General features: G+C 40.0%; 3 protein-coding genes across 3 annotated transcripts in view; all 3 read left to right on the top strand.

Moving 5' to 3' along the window:
• Window positions 1-17,786, top strand: part of LOC128719961 (tRNA dimethylallyltransferase) — a 54,485-nt gene that overhangs the window by 34,545 nt on the left and 2,154 nt on the right. Inside the window, exon 4 of the mRNA XM_053813607.1 lies at window positions 17,395-17,539. Within this exon, the coding sequence (XP_053669582.1) occupies window positions 17,395-17,539 (145 nt within the window). The remainder of the gene's footprint in view (window positions 1-17,394; window positions 17,540-17,786) is intronic.
• Window positions 5,107-6,069, top strand: LOC128714121 (general odorant-binding protein 45-like). Its single transcript, XM_053809000.1, has one exon. The coding sequence runs from the start codon at window positions 5,134-5,136 to the stop codon at window positions 6,067-6,069; it is 936 nt and encodes a 311-aa protein (XP_053664975.1). The 5' UTR covers window positions 5,107-5,133.
• LOC128714110 (general odorant-binding protein 45-like) lies at window positions 13,421-14,442 on the top strand. The gene has a single exon (XM_053808989.1). It carries the CDS (start codon window positions 13,507-13,509, stop codon window positions 14,440-14,442), a length of 936 nt encoding a protein of 311 aa, XP_053664964.1. The 5' UTR covers window positions 13,421-13,506.

Raw genomic sequence — 17,786 nt, 5'->3', positions numbered from 1 at the left:
GCTGGAGGTGTAAATCATATTCCACCAAGTAATGGACTGATTTGTGATGAATGGTTAAAACGCCATGAAGAGAAATATTCGTTCCTCCGAATATATAGCCAGTTCTATTCAGCTAAGGGTTTAGCATCGGATGTTTTAATTGAACTCGGTTATTTTTTATGTGTTTATTTATTCCATAATGATGGAAATTGCCGTATTACCAACATAGTGTTGAGTTTTTAACAAATATTTTACATTTTTAAAAACATTTCCTCCTTGCAAAATGCCTTATCCCAGACCTACTCGGTTGAATGGAACTCGGTTAAATAAGTTTTTAATGATAATACAAAAAGTACAAATTACTCATTATTTCGATATTTGGTCTATAAAAAGTACAATTGTTTTAACATTTATGACATAACCAATAAAATATAACATGTCTGCACTCAATTGCGGTTCGCAAAGATCTGAAATTTAATTTAGTTCGGTTAAGTGATCAGTTATTCTCGCATTTTTATTAAAAACTATCCCATTTTACTGGTTCCGCGATAAGCCCTATATGCTATATACCGGTTTTTCTTAAACGGACATCTCTCACCAAAGGGGTCTGGTACACAGTGACGGAAGTCTAATGGTTCAGTGAAAGGTGCCTTCTCCAAGCGAACTCGAGACTGGCGAACGATTACACGCACACGGCAATAGTCGATTGTGATAACCTATTTAGATAACATCGAACAAACTGCGGGTCGCCGGAATGAAATTCCATCATTTCTTTCAGAACAGGTCTTCTTTTTCACCCTCCATAAATTATGTTTTCCTATGAGGAAGGCTTTTATCAGCAGCGTATCTTATCGCCTCCAAATGTAAGATACGGAACTACCATGTGCAACCATGAGGTCGTGGAACTTAGGTATTTAGATAACCGTTTTGTCAAGTAATTGAAAGGCCTTCCCGGACTATTGCGTAATTGAGTGTGTTGGGAGCAAAATTGTATAGATCAAAGGTCTCCAAACTATTGTCCGCGACCCTATTGCTTAAGTTTAGAAAACATAAAATCCGCTTATTCAAATGAAATTGCAATATTTTTAAGCCGTTCGTCTATTAATTTATTTCAGTTGTTTCGTTAATTTTTAGTTTAGTTTAGGTTTAGTTTAGTTTAATTTAGTTTAGATTTTTAGTTGTTTTAGGTAATAAAATTATAAAGCACAAATTGAGGACTGCATAAATGGCCCGCAAGCTACTGAGTAATTAGCCCCCGGATACAGTAGTTTTAACTAATGCGGCCTTCGGGCTGAAACCCTAGTTACCGATTTCCATTCTAAGGTCTATCGAGTAGCGCTTTATGATATAGTGTTTGTTAACGAACTCCTTCAAATTAAGTGCACCGATTTGTAAGTAATTTTCGGATTATATCTTGGAGGGATGAGAATATGGCAAAAATATCAAGTATTTTCTTCTTCATCGTAAAAATTGCGCATATTTCAATCGTTGAGTATCCACATCTTTTGAATGTGGTCATTGGTGCTATGTCTGCCCAATGTCCAAGTGCCGAAATTCAAACAAGATTCAAAAAGGATTTGACAAACAGCAGTGTTTCTACCGGATATTGCAAAAATGCCAGCATTGGAAAGTTGTTTATTGATACAGAGCTTGATTCAATTATTTTTCCGAAATATTTTAGAAACCTAAATACGTGTTTCTAAATGTCTTGTTGTTGTTTATTAGTTTCATAAATTCAAAATGTCTTCATACAACAATTTATTGACATACCAACAGCGCGCGAGTCTTTTACACAATGCTCATAATAAAACATTTCCTGTAAAAATATTGACCTATCTTTAATAACAAAAATCTAATATACATTGTGGAATTTACAATTTGATTCGGAGGGATAAAAAACAAACATTTTAAGTATGTAAACAAATTAAAATGTAATATGTCGTGGGGAACCCTTTTTCTAAACTAGCATTTTATTCCTTGACGATCAGAATCGGAGTGTACTATGTAGAGTCTTGTGAGGCTCACTAAAACAAACATTAGTGTAGTTGTCAGTTGGTCCAGTTTGTGTGGTTCGGGTATGACATTACACTATATAACATATAATGTTATTATACCACCCATAACTTCTCCGGGGTGTGTGGCTCGGACGTCATCGTTCACCAAGTACCAAAAAATTACAAAGAAAAAACCAAAAATAACACTTCATGCAACAACGACTCCTGCTTATTTCAACCTCTTAAATTTACATTCATGCCTTTTGACACCTCTGGAGCTTTGAAAAGTTCTATTTGCAACGTGTTGAATAATAACTTTTGCTGCCCTTGGTTGCAGTTTTGTTCTAATATTGGGTTTACCAAACACTGTTTGGTTCTCGTTCAATTTTGGCGGAGCAATATTTTAATTATTATTTTAGGTTTGTTGATCAGTTGTCGGTTTTTGCATATTACGAAACGCCTCCGTTCCGCATTTCTGTTATTCATATTGTTGAACAAGTCGTTTGGTGTAAATTTCGTTGCTGAGTGTACACTATTATTGTATAGAGTGACAGCAATCGCTCGTCAGCGTGTGGTATCCGCTGTTTCGTATTTGTAATCTCTGTTATTGTGCGGTGTGTTTTGACGATTTGCCCATTCAATTCAGAACATGACGTATGTTTCAGCAAAACTCCCAGCGATGAAAGATAACTTTTGAGTTGAACGGACATAAAGGTGGTCTCGAGATACTTTATGATTTCTTTCAGCAAAAGTTGAAAATACGTAGCCAATTTTATTCTTGTTTTTCAAGCAAAGTATTTGCAAATGTTTGGTGAACAAATCGATGATAGATAAAAAAAATATTTATAATATAAATATCCATAAGGATGCGATCTAACAGTTTCTTTATAATCGACCTGGGTGAAATTTGAATGTTGTAAAGATTCCTATCGTACTTATTACAGTTACTAATTTTGCAACTTGTAATATAATCACGAATCCATCCTATCCAATTTAATGGTTATTATAAAAGTAGAAGGGGTTTATTTTTAATAACAGTAAATGGTTTGTAATCCGTTATCAAAGTGGTTTTTTGTCCGTTAGTATTAGGCTTGAATTTTTAACTACCCAAATTATTGCGAGGCCTCTTTCTCAGTTGCAGGATAATTTGACACAGTACTATTTAAGGTTCTACTAGCAAATGCTGCAGGTCTTTCGCAATTGTCTTCAATTTGTAACAAACCTGCTCCCTATGCAAATTTGCTAGCGTCTTTAGTCAATATGAATGACAATTGTAATGTTTGGGTAATCAAGAACTTGATCAAAATCAATTATTTGTTTAAGTTGTGTGAAAGCCTTCCCGTAATCATTATCTACCTGCAATATTGTTGCTCCTTGTTTTAAATATTTTGACAGTGGTCTTGTTATTGTCGCATAATTTTTAACAAATCTAAGATGGTAGCCGGTTAGGCCAAGAAATTGTTTAATATCCTTTTGATTTTTTAACATTTTCCAATCAAGGGTATTTGTTTTATTCTATCGGGATTAGGCTTAATACCGTGCTGAGTTGGTATATGCCCTAAGAATTCCGTTTTTCGTTTGAGGAATTCAGACTTGTCTACTTGGATTTTTAGATTAAATAACGCTCATATTTTTAGAACTTTACCTAAATTATCCAAATTCAAATTTAAGTAAATACCAATTACAATAAAACCATTCAAGTGTACAAAACAAATTGAACAAATGTACTCTGCTAGTAAGGATAAAGGTGGTGTGCTATTAGTACTTTGTTTAACATAACTTGATGTAGGAGACTTATTCTCCTCTTTGCCGAATGTATGTGAATTAGTTGGCAAACGCTTTTGAGATGTTTTTTTTAAAAATTATGGGTTTTTTTCTGGCATTTTTATTGATTGCATATTAAGAGTTGTAGATTCGTTAGATTTAAAATTGTCATAAAAACGAATATGCTTCTTCTAAATCTTCAACATGTGCTGCCTGCATATATCCAAAATATGGATGAGAAAGTCTAGCAATGAATACAGCCAACGTTGTTTCATTTGTGAAACTGTTGATCATCTGCCTTTATATTTTTCATTCCGTTTGGCCAACAATTTTATTTTTTTAATTAGCTAGTTAGTTTGGTGATAATAACTTTTAATATTGGAAGTGCTATTGATGTTATTTTACCGTACATAGTTCATGTGAGTTCATAATTCAAATTTATCAGTAGGATTTCTTTCACTTTATTGAATTCATGTGGGGTGCCTTCGAGACAAATTATGTCTCTTGCACGATCCTGCACTTACTTTATAACAGCTCATACATTCGAAAGGTAGCTGAATGAACGCTATCTTGAAAAATCATTCTCGTCAAAATTAAGTACTTCTTAAGTCACTTTAATTTACGAATACAAATAAATATAAACAAAATATTCGTTGCACAGTAGCAAACGTTTTTCTAGTTTGTCACTCACTAACACACAAAAGATAAAACACAAAATTTGCTTACCGCTTTGGCTGTTGCTGAGCTTGAAACGACGTTGCCACAAATCGTCCGCACTTTTTAATCGTATGGAGATAAAGATGTATCCCTGGTAGTAGCTGCAAATTCGGACAAACTGTGTAAGCTTTTTATCACTCAGTAGCACTGTTATATTTCCTAATCAACGATTCCCGGCTGCGTCGATAATAACTCGTCCGGATCCCTTTTTGTAAAGTAGCCCTTTATCCCTTGAAGATCAAATTCGCAGTGTCCTTTATGAGCCTTTCGTGACTCTTCCGGCTGTCAATTAGTCAAAGTTGTGTGGTTTGGGTTTGACATAACACAATATTACATATTATGTAATTATACCACCTGTAACTGTATGTAAAAATACTTTTGATTTACTGCAGCACCTACACTCCTGCTCACGGCTACTGTAAGAAAGTAACTGGACAAAGAAAATAGTGTTTTTGATACAGTATAAACTGAGCTTATAGTAACGAAATCGTCCAACGAAAAGTGTCACGTACTCCTGACATCGGTGAAAAGTGCTTTTTAAACATGTTGATTTCATTAAAGCGTGTGTATATTTTTTTTTTACAATCTCCATGCAATTCCGCTAAAGAGCACGCATTACATTTACGCCTAATCTGGTACATTTACGGTATATAAATGTGTCGCCGACAGTGGGAAAGACATGCAGTTCCAGCTGAATTGTGTACAGCAACTAACTAGAGCAACAATGAACAAGTTTGCGCTTTCTGTGCTTATGCTGTCGGCAGTAGCCGTCTCCGTGGCCTCTGCCCTACAGCACTACGTGGCGGAGAAAAGCTTCAACCAGGCGCAGAAGGAGTGTGCCGAATACCAGGGCGTCGAGCATGACGATCTACTGCGTTACGTGAGGGAAGGCTACCCTAACGTGGAGGAGGTTCGCTGTTTGCTGCGTTGCGTCGCCTTCAACCTGCGCTTCTGGAACCACACCACGGGTCTGCAGAAGCACATGGTGGAGGGACACTTTGTACCGTATCCGGATGATTTCCACAACGTCGAGCGCACGGAAGCTTGTCTGGCGGAGAACTTGTACACCTGTGATGATGACCTCTGCACGCAAGTGTACAAGGCGTTCCAGTGCTACTACCAACACTACGGTGCGCTCAGCGAGTGCCCGCAGTTCGTGGTCAATACCTACCTTGAGGATGTGCAGGTGTCCTACGATCTGTTCGGTATGTTGGCGGTCTCCCAAAGCACGCTGCAGAACCTGGCCGGAGGTTGCTTCCCGAGCGGCGAGGAGTCTCTGTGCTTCTTCTACGCATTTGTGACCCGCACCGGACTGTACAGTGTAGAAGATGGTGCCAATCTGGAGCGTCTCTACTACCAGTACAACGAGGAGGTATTCAACCCCAACAACGCTCAGACTGTCGCCTGTCTGCAGAATCAAAAGAAGCTTGCCTGTAAGAAGACCGTCTGCCAGCAGGCCTTCGATACGTTCCAGGCTTGCTTCGGTGAGTCTCGCGGACTGGAGTACTTGCTGCATACCGTGTTCGTCGACGCAGCCAAGAACTTCCTTGGTCAGCCCGTCTGCTACTGTACCAAGGGCAAGACTTGCCCGATGCACCGTTGCTACGGACGTTAAGAGAATCTGATAATTGAACTTATCCAACGTAATGATAGCCTATTTGCAGGAGTAAATGAATGAATCAATAAATGAAAGTATACCAACTTAAATTATTGTTGTTGTCGTTACTGGTATAAAAATAATATTCACCATAACCTTATTTAAATGGTTGAATTGTTTCCCTATAATCTATGCCATTTTAATTACAAACCACATGGAATTTAATGTTTAACGCTTAAAACAAAATTTGCTCACATCACATTTTTGTCTCATTTGAATGTTTTATTTTAACATATCGATGGTAATCCTTAAAGGTTTTTATGTATTAAAATAAATCCTCTGAATACCTCGCTACAATTATCATCTTATTTCAATCATTTAAACGTATTTTATTTATTTATTGTGTTTCTGACATTTTTGTGTAAATTTGTCCGTTGAATGTCTCGTTTGTCGACTTAAATTGATGTAAAAAATCTTTACGACATCGTCGTTGTCGGAAGGTTACTCCACAGCTCATAAAGCCGTTCATCTTAGCGACTCCTCTGTCTTTACCTTTATACACATCCTACCAACTCATTTATCAGCCGACACTACAAATTCTCGGTCTTGGTTAGCTCCAGGAGTTCTCCAGGGATATACTTCCAGGGAAGATATTTTAGATAGGATTGGCCTATATTATTATTCTAATTGCATATATTTATTCTAATTGCATTAACTACCCTATTGCTTGACGAGTCTCATTTACTACTTGGTAGAAAATTCATTATACAACTCATAGCGCTCGTAGTTGCAACTTGGTAAAAACAGTGGGAGAAATATTAAAATACTTAAAACATCGCAATCTCATCATGGAATAAATAAATAAATAAAACATCGCAATGTCCTCTTTGCGAGTACATCCTATTTTCTCATTCTCAGAGTCATTCTACCTGTAATCCGCGTATAGCAAAAAGTAGACGAGATAACAGTGCATAAAATTAAAATACTGTTGTTTGATTGCCATGATAGGACTTCAAGGATACAAATTCAATTATATTCGATGAAATTTATTGCCATTTCTATATTAAATTCGTGTAGAACGACGCCATGGCTACAATGATATGTATTCACCTGTTCTGGATCTAAGAACCATACGAAATTGGGCAAACCTCTGACCTTGACCTCTGTGACGTCCAATGTTTGTTTTGCCTATACATGTATATGAATATGCAACCGAGCACATAGCATAAACAAGTCTTTCTCTGATGCAACCGCCATAAACGCTATCCGGCACGCACCGTATGTGCTACAATCTATTGTGGACATCCCAACGTGTATGTTTGTGCGGTTTTTATCATAGCAGTTAAGCACAATCGAAATGCAAGAAAGTGAAAATTTGCCCTGAGGCACGCATTTTCCTCTGGTTTGTGATATGTTATACCGCTGTTCTGCTAACCCACGGTTCATATATAAATGAGTGAAAACACAGTTTCTACAGTACAGCTCCACTCGTGAAGCAAACAGCAAGGCAAAGCAAAATGAAATTCTTCATCGTGTTGGCAGTTGCTTTGGCATCAATCGTTGGCTCCATCCAGGCGGAGCAAACTTCGCAGGAGCATTATTATATGCGGAAGAGTTGGCCAGAGGCCCAGGCCGAATGTGCCCTCTACCTGCGTGTGCCGGACGACCGTCTCCAACGCTACTTGCGCGAGGGATACCCCGATGAGCAGGAGGTTCACTGCCTGGTGCTGTGCGTCCTCGAGAACCTGCGTGCCTGGGAAAACGGTACGCTTCACGAGGAAGTGCTGTCCAACTACTTCGTCCCAGCCACCGAAGACTGCGACAACGCCAAGCGTACCGAACGGTGCCTGGTGAACCTGCCCCAGGAATGCAACGGTGAGCCATGCGTGCAGGCCTATCGTGCCTTCCAGTGCTACTACCAGAACTACGGAACGCTTACCAACTGCCCTGAGTACGTCCCGAGCTACTACGGCGAGGACCTGCAGGAGGCCTACGACTTGTTCGACATGTTGGACGTGTCGGAAGAGACCCGCCGTAAACTGGCTGGTGGATGCTTCCCAAGCGGGCCAGAATCGCAGTGCTTCTTCTATGCTTATGTGGTGCGATTCGGTGCCTGGTCCAAGGATGCTCCGCTCCTGCACAACCTTTACACTCAGACCAACGAGGAAGCCTTCAAGGAGAACAACGCTGAGACTCAAGTCTGTTTGGCTAACCTGAACAAGCAGGCCTGTAACAAGAGCAAGTGTGAACACGTCACCGATGTCTTCGCTCAGTGCTTTGGCAATACTGAGCTGTACAAGCACCTGCTGGCTGTGTTCAAGGATGCTGCCTTGACGTACACCAAGCTTTAAGATCTGGGTCGAACGAATTAGTTGTTCTATAGGACAAAAGAATCAATAAATCGCTTCTAATTGAATGAATAAATAACTTGATTTTGTTGAAAGGTGTTGAAAGTACTGTTGATGATCAACGCCTGGTGACTCCGCATGATTATGTACTGGATGCAAAATAAGTTCGACTGCTTATTTTCAACTTCAAGAATCCGTCATTATTTTTGCCTCTTGTTCATTTTATTTTATAATATTGTTGTCAGTATTAACTACACATATTCGATTTAAAATGTGCGTGCTGCAGTAGCCTCGTGATGTATAATTTGACCAGGAGTAAACTTCAACATGGATCATGATTCCTGAATTCAATAGGAACATTCTGCGCCTGTCAAATGCATCGTTCGATGTGATTTGGTGGACAGTCTCCAAATGCAGAAACTTTCTTTGGAATTCTTTGAAAAACAACGCCATATTCAACGCGGCGTACTTTTACACTTTGAATTTGGTGCAGGTGCCTCCTGCTTTCGAAACCTCTTAGGAGATGCGTACTACGTGTTCCAATAGGACGGTGCACCAGAACATATGTCAATCTGGTTCAAACCTGGTTTCTGAACGGTTTGTCTTTGGAACAAAACTTAGAGGACTATCTAATACCTAGTCCCCGGATCCTATCGACTTTTTGTTTGGTTCTGTACGATGTCGATTCTCAACGTATAGAACAAATACTTTGGACCAGTTCAAGATAGTAATTTTCAAATCTCGGACAAAATTCCTATGCTAGTCGTGTGTGCCGCTTGCTTCTGAAGCCCGTGGAATAATATGAAGTACGGGTTTTTTTTAAATGACATATTGTAAACATTCTGTAGTAGATCTTTTTGAAAATCGCTACCACATCCCTGTAATTGTAAGATGTCTTTGAGGACCTTGAGGATACCTTGAGGTCCTTAAATACCATACAATATTGTCGTTATTGTCGCTATTTCAACGCCCACTTCCGATGATCTGACGTCAGTTGGGATTACAGATTATGCTATAACCGATTCGAAGTCTTTCCGCAGATGCCCAAATACAATTCTCACGCAGCAGTAGGAACTAAATGTGGTAAAAAAAAAATCTCAAAGAGTCTAATTCTAGCTGATGCGCTGATTTTAAGAGCAAAACAACTTCTGCACTGCAGGAGTCCGCTAAACTACTCACGACCGAGTCCCATTGCTTGGCAAAACGTTATCCTATCATTTCTAGCAGATGCATCAACATCTTCTCTGCATCTCAGTTAGGTCTTACCACGGCTGCTAAGATCGTACGTAGGACTCAGAAGGACTATGATATCATTGTTTATGTACATGCAATACAAAAATGTTTATACTATGCATTTAATATATCGTATTTTGTCTTGCATAACGACCCCAAGATGAGTTATTGAATGTTTTAGAAAAAAATGTTGTTTTACTTACAATTTTACAAAAAAAAATTAACAACTTTATTATTACAATTTATAATTAATTTTCTAATGCATAGTATTGCTCCATTTCGTCCTTACTGGTGTTTTCTAACTCATTATTATTGATGCAATGGTCAATGTTGTCATTCTCGTCATCACTATCATTATAAATTGCATCATCCTCAGGGACAGAATGGTAAAGTTACTAACCGTGTATAGCGCCCCGTTTAATCTGACTTTGGTCTTTTTGGAACTAATAGAAGGTCGTTATACACGCTAAAATACGGTACACTTATTACCGAGTACATCCGGTGCATCCGTAATATAAGGTGCATCCATAAATTCAGGCAAGGAATGTCCACCATCATAGCTATAAGTTGTTTTGCTGTTAAAATCAGCGCATCAGCTAGAATTAGAATCTTTGGGATTTTTTTTACCACATTCAGTTCGTACTGCTGCGTGAGAATTGTATTTGGGCATCTGCGGAACTTCTTTGACCATTTCAATCGAAGACGATACTTTATCGTCGAATTGGAAATACTTTTTACGTGTGCAATAAAATAAGATCAGTCAACTTTCTTTGCTCCAACAATTGAACGATGGACTAAAACTAGTGTTTTTTTTTAAATAAAAGATGACTAATTATGTTATTTAACCATGAGAACAATCTATTTTTGTTGCATTTAAATTAAAATATACTGTTGAGGTGGAATACACAGTGAATTAAACATTATTTTGTGATGCAAAATTGTTAACTGCGTTAGCCAAGAACCCCATTTCTTTTTACCAGTGCCGTAGTAAATATTTTCATCACCATTAAAAATTTGAAAAAGTTTCCAGACTTTGAAATAAATTAACGTATCTGCAGCAGAAATCCTCAATATTTTGGGAAAAAATGACGTCTTATATCAATGTTTTCTAAATATTTGGAAATAAAGCTAATTTAAACACCATGAGCAATAATTGGGTGGTGTATAATAATTGGCAATTGACCCTACGTTTAACCTTTTTTCGTTAGAACGACCAGGCCACAACGACTTATTTTACTGCGTAGCCGAATAAACAGTCCTAGTTACGTGGGAACGGTCCGGATCAGATTTTTCCTCGATCTTGCCGTGTGAAGACTGGTACCGCTGCCAACACACCACCGGACTGAGCCTAACCTTTGTTGCGACAAAATTTCTAAAAAAAATATTACTGACGTTGTATATACGATCTGTGCTTTAACCGTAATAGACCGAATGTAATTGTAACTGTATCTTCAGCACGCAACACTTTAGTAAATATTTAATGAGCATTGTTTTTTTGTACTAGCTGCATATGATATCAGCTTTGACAACCCGAAAGCACGAAACGCGCGTACTGTGCACAGCGAAGTTTGAGCCTACCGTATAAATACGTTGTACATAGGCCTCAGTCAACATACAGTTGTCTGTTGTGCAGCGAACAGCGTTTAAACAATAATGAGCAAAATCCACATCGTAGTCGCCGTGGTTGCCTTCATTGGCTCCATCCAGGCGGAGCAAACTTCGCAGGAGCATTATTATATGCGGAAGAGTTGGCCAGAGGCCCAGGCCGAATGTGCCCTCTACCTGCGTGTGCCGGACGACCGTCTCCAACGCTACTTGCGCGAGGGATACCCCGATGAGCAGGAGGTTCACTGTCTGGTACTGTGCGTCCTCGAGAACCTGCGTGCCTGGGAAAACGGTACGCTTCACGAGGAAGTGCTGTCCAACTACTTCGTCCCAGCCACCGAAGACTGCGACAACGCCAAGCGTACCGAACGGTGCCTGGTGAACCTGCCCCAGGAATGCAACGGTGAGCCATGCGTGCAGGCCTATCGTGCCTTCCAGTGCTACTACCAGAACTACGGAACGCTTACCAACTGCCCTGAGTACGTCCCGAGCTACTACGGCGAGGACCTGCAGGAGGCCTACGACCTGTTCGACATGTTGGACGTGTCGGAAGAGACCCGCCGTAAACTGGCTGGTGGATGCTTCCCAAGCGGGCCAGAATCGCAGTGCTTCTTCTATGCTTATGTGGTGCGATTCGGTGCCTGGTCCAAGGATGCTCCGCTCCTGCACAACCTTTACACTCAGACCAACGAGGAAGCCTTCAAGGAGAACAACGCTGAGACTCAAGTCTGTTTGGCTAACCTGAACAAGCAGGCCTGTAACAAGAGCAAGTGTGAACACGTCACCGATGTCTTCGCTCAGTGCTTTGGCAATACTGAGCTGTACAAGCACCTGCTGGCTGTGTTCAAGGATGCTGCCTTGACGTACACCAAGCTTTAAGATCTGGGTCGAACGAATTAGTTGTTCTATAGGACAAAAGAATCAATAAATCGCTTGTAATTGAATGAATCTAAACCTTTGTTTACATTTTGCGTTAATCATTAAATATAACACCGATCAAAATTGCGTGAACCGTGTATGGTTCATTCAGCTTTCTACTATATGCAAATTATTATTATTTAATCTTAATTTAATACACATAAAATGCAAATCTCACGAAACAATTAAAAAACCATTGTAAAATTCAAGTGTAGTCAAGCCATGACTGGCATTGCCTCAATCATTTAGTGACTTACTATAATAATAGCTGAATAATTCCTTTAGGAGCCTATGGCAAATCAATTCAATAATAAAATTTTGAATTTTACTCAGTAAATCAGCACAATTTTCAAGGAATATTACATGTGTGCTTGGGTGAAGTTTGACGAAATTTATCTGCTCAAATTTCAAACAACATTTTTCTTAGAGAGGAACGGCCGGTCAATATATGAAACAAACGTTTTATTTCCTATACAATATTTCCAAATTGGGATTTTTTTAAATCAATTGTAGCGTTACTAATTAATTATTTAATTAATTTAAATTAATTCACTTTAGCGTTAATGTATTCATTTGAAAATTTTGTAACAAATTTTAATCATTGAAGCGATGTCATTAGATAACACTCAAAAAAAGTGTCGCCTTTCATAAACAACATATTGTTTTTATTCAACAAGGACGGCCAGGCCGTATTGCTATAAGCAACATAATATTATAAAAAACAAAATACGAAGGTAACGCTATACCATCTACAGAAGATGACTGCTGTACACAGCGTTTTGAAATAGGTGTATTTTGCAAAGGTATAGTGAAAGATTTTTCGCATTTCAAAAATTTAATTTTATTGCAAATCAAGTTAAAACAGTTATATTTTACAATGCATAGACAAAGCAATGATTACTCGAAGTATTTAAATAATAATACGATAGAATGTAATATATTTCTAAGCAAAAATTACTATCACAGTTACCAACTACAATTTTACATATAAAAATTTGCACTATTCAATAAACATCTAACCAAGCCATGCACATATGTGACGTACCTGTTATATTAGTTCTAGATAAACGGACAGTGTAGTTTTATGTAAAAAATGTTTATACGTTAGTACGAATATAATCCGTCCATCAGCGCAATAGTGAATATTCGCTTGATTTTCTATCCACATTTTCACTTGCAGCTGTTACCTGCAAGTAACGGTGAAATAGATAACACTTATTATTGTAAATGTCACATAGTTAATCCGCGGAAGCGATAGCAACATGACAATTCGGCTAAAGAGCACGCATAACATTTATGCCCAATCTGATACTTTACGGTATATAAATGTGTCGCCGACAGTGGGAAAGACATGCAGTTCCAGCTGAATTGTGTACAGCAACTAACTAGAGCAACAATGAACAAGTTTGCGCTTTCTGTGCTCATGCTGTCGGCAGTAGCCGTCTCCGTGGCCTCTGCCCTACAGCACTACGTGGCGGAGAAAAGCTTCAACCAGGCGCAGAAGGAGTGTGCCGAATACCAGGGCGTCGAGCATGACGATCTATTGCGTTACGTGAGGGAAGGCTACCCTAACGTGGAGGAGGTTCGCTGTTTGCTGCGTTGCGTCGCCTTCAACCTGCGCTTCTGGAACCACACCACGGGTCTGCAGAAACACATGGTGGAGGGACACTTTGTACCGTATCCGGATGATTTCCACAACGTCGAGCGCACGGAAGCTTGTCTGGCGGAGAACTTGTACACCTGTGATGATGACCTCTGCACGCAAGTGTACAAGGCGTTCCAGTGCTACTACCAACACTACGGTGCGCTCAGCGAGTGCCCGCAGTTCGTGGTCAATACCTACCTTGAGGATGTGCAGGTGTCCTACGATCTGTTCGGTATGTTGGCGGTCTCCCAAAGCACGCTGCAGAACCTGGCCGGAGGTTGCTTCCCGAGCGGCGAGGAGTCTCTGTGCTTCTTCTATGCATTTGTGACCCGCACCGGACTGTACAGTGTAGAAGATGGTGCCAATCTGGAGCGTCTCTACTACCAGTACAACGAGGAGGTATTCAACCCCAACAACGCTCAGACTGTCGCCTGTCTGCAGAATCAAAAGAAGCTTGCCTGTAAGAAGACCGTCTGCCAGCAGGCCTTCGATACGTTCCAAGCTTGCTTCGGTGAGTCTCGCGGACTGGAGTACTTGCTGCATACCGTGTTCGTCGACGCAGCCAAGAACTTCCTTGGTCAGCCCGTCTGCTACTGTACCAAGGGCAAGACTTGCCCGATGCACCGTTGCTACGGACGGTAAGATAAACAGTCAGCACACTGTACGGCATGATTTCAAGCTCAATCAATAAACGCATTTGACAAATAATTTGATCGTTGATTTTTGTATCTAATGCTTCCGTAACTTTCGGTAGCGTAATAATCACCATTGACAAAGACAAAAAGCAGGAATTTCTAAAAATTTAATAAGACATACAAATAATACTAATCTGACTGGTACCCACTAAAAACGGGCACATTGCAACCGTTGTTTGATATACATTTGAAGAGCTTGAAGGGTGATTTAGTTGCAGCAATTGAACTGCTTAATCCAATACTTCTCTCATAGGTACTGAATTCAATAAATGAATCTGGCAACTTCATTTGAAGAATCACCACAATTGATTTTTACAAGATAAAATAGTTTTGCTCCATTATATATTTTTTGTATGTTTTTGATGCCAACAAAGTCCAGCTTATTCAAGTTCAAACGCTCTTCTTCTGCATCATCTTCTTCAAACAAACATATTTCAAAAGTGAGATATCTCATATTTCAAAGAAGGCTTAACGAAAATAATGTGTTTCCCTCCCGTATCGGGAACATTCCCATATCGGGGACATGTTTCATGCAATTTGGATGAATGTTTTGTAAAAATTTAAATGTTGACCTGTTAACAAATATTATATTCACTCTCTTATCCAGCGCTACAACCGCTTCACGGTCTTAGCCAGGTGCAGGAGTCCTCAAAACCGCTAACGGTCGACCGCCTTCGTCTGTCAATCCATTATCCCGGCCTTTCCGGCGTACGCATCCACACAAACACTCCACCTCAATTGGAGCTGAGCGATCTAAAAGGACTTTACGGGCTGGGTCGTCCGGTGTCATTCTCATGACGTGAACAGCCCACCGGAGCTTGGCGAGATTTATCCACTGTATAACAAGAAGTGCGTCGTACAGCTCATGGAGCTCATTATTGTAGTCCCTCTATTGTCCTTTCACGTATAAATATCCAAAATTTCTTCTGAGCGTCTTCCTCTCGAACTTGGCTAAGAGGGTATCGTCAGTTTTGAACAAAATCCAAGTCTAAGAGGCGTATGTGAGTACTGGAACTATATAAGTTCTATATAGTCCCAACTGGCTCGTCACGACAGGTGTTTTATGTTTAGAAGTTTCAGACTGTTTAAAGTTCGGTTAGCAACCAGCACCCTAGCGCGTATGTCAACATTAATGTTATTGTCGGTGCTGACTTTTGACCCAAGATATGTGACATTTTGGACGACTTCAAAAGAGCCCTCACTTATTTGTACGTTTCTCGTGTGTAAACTGGGATTTGTTAGCAGGGCAGCTGGTGGTGTCATCTTCAATTTGATTTTTGCCTCGTTAATCTCCCAAGGTTTTCCATCATCATAACAAGTGCGTTCCGTCAGATGAATGTCGAAAAGTAAAAGAAACGAAATCTACGCTGCAAGTAGTGTTGAAAGTATGTTTATCGAGTTTAAAACATAGAAGACATTAAAGTTTGTGCTTGATTGATCGCTGTAGTGTTGAAGTTAATTTAAGATGCTAAATATTGGCTGCTTGCTTTCTTGTTTGCCGGTTTTGATTTGTTTTGCTTTAAGCTGTCTATCAGTGACTTGAATATGCCATAGCCAAACAGTCAATTAATATACAGCTAATCGTGATTTGAACCTAAATAATGTGTGTTGTTGAGGCGTACATTAAGACATTGCATTAAACCTAAACCATTAACGTTACTGTTAATGAAACTGTTGCAGATACAGTTTTCAATGTACTAGCTATTCCAGTTAATGGACCTAGTATACCACCCTCGTCGAAACATTCTTTTAGGAAGCGACCCGCCAAAATACACTCGTCCTGACATTCGCTTTTTAGTTGCTGGTAACAGTTGCTGGTGAATTCGCGGAATCTGGTTTCATTCGAGTAGTTGTTACATTGCACGTACAGTCTATCGAGATTAGGTCCGTGTTCAACGCTGTATACCCCAGTTCGCAGCAATAAGCATCTCGCTAAGCATCCAATATCTCGCTCTGTTGGCTTTCGTTTTTCAGCGCATGAATCTGATTTTAGGCTGGGAAACTGCAGGATATTGGCGCACTGTAATATAACATCCGTCAACTGCAGTGGACTTAGCGGTACAAACTGGGGTGTTGCTACGATGTTGCCGTACTGTTCGTAATAACACCGGAAGGATTCATACGCTCGATTGCAGACATCGACGTGTGAGGCAGGGTTGTCCGGACGTTGAGACTTCAGGCAGTGGTAGGTACGACGGTCATACTGAGTGTCGTCCGGATCCGGATGAAAGAAGTTGCGAATGGCTGGTTCCTGTACACCATGGATGTCATTCCACCATCCTAGGTTAATGCCCATGCAGCGGACCATGCACTGCGTTTCGGTGTCGTTTGGATAAATGTAGTCGTTGTAGACGGCTAACCTGGCACACGGTGTACCGAGATAACGCACGCACTCCTCCTGCGCTTGGACAATGTTCTTCTTCTGAACGCAGTCATGGTATCTTTGCGACGCTGTAACTACAGTTGTAGTCAGCACGCATATCAACTCGATGTATCTTTTGCTGATTCTCGTCATAGCTTCTGTGTTCGAAACTGCTAGACTCAAACTATATAGAATCGAAGACTAGACTGGGGGTATATATAGTTCCAAGCAACTAATCGTTGTGGGAAGTTGCTCATAAGCGTACCTTAGCTTTTCACAATAAGGCAATAGAAAATTGTTGTTTAGGTTAAAGGCGAAAGCTTTGAGACCAAACTATGATAGGCCATAGACACAACACAAAACATACATAACATACGGGCACGTCTCTTGTGTATAGGTTCGTCTGAGCACGTTATTGGAAGCAGTCACATCAGTTGTCAATGTTCTTCACTCAAGTACACATGAAAATTATATTCATGCGATATATTATTATATTCATTTACCGTACACTGTACTCTTTTAATTTCAACTTTCCAGAGCCCTCGAAGTATACATGGAGTTCGGTGGACAACGCACAATGAGTCAAGAACTGGCAGATCAACGTGCAGCGCCAGGTTCCTGCAATTTGGGTGGTCCCCTACGCTATCGGAACGTTGTCATTCTTTGGTTACGGTGCGATCAGGTTAGAATCTTTTTAACGAGTCATCACCAGCAGGCGGCCTGGTGATGTAGTTGGTAGCGGCGTAGGTCCCACACGACATGACCGATACAAAATCCTATCTGGAGCGTTCCTCCGTACCATGGACTGACTATTCGGCTATGTGGTAAAATAAGTCTAGTAGGCCCGAAAGGGCAGGCATGACCTAGTAGGTCGTTGCACATAGAAAAACAAGAAGAAGAAGACACACAAATTAATGTGAGCTTTTTTT

Source organism: Anopheles marshallii, chromosome X (assembly GCF_943734725.1).
Source record: "Anopheles marshallii chromosome X, idAnoMarsDA_429_01, whole genome shotgun sequence".
Classification (NCBI taxonomy): domain Eukaryota; kingdom Metazoa; phylum Arthropoda; class Insecta; order Diptera; family Culicidae; genus Anopheles; species Anopheles marshallii.
This window is presented reverse-complemented; position numbering and strand designations above follow the sequence as displayed.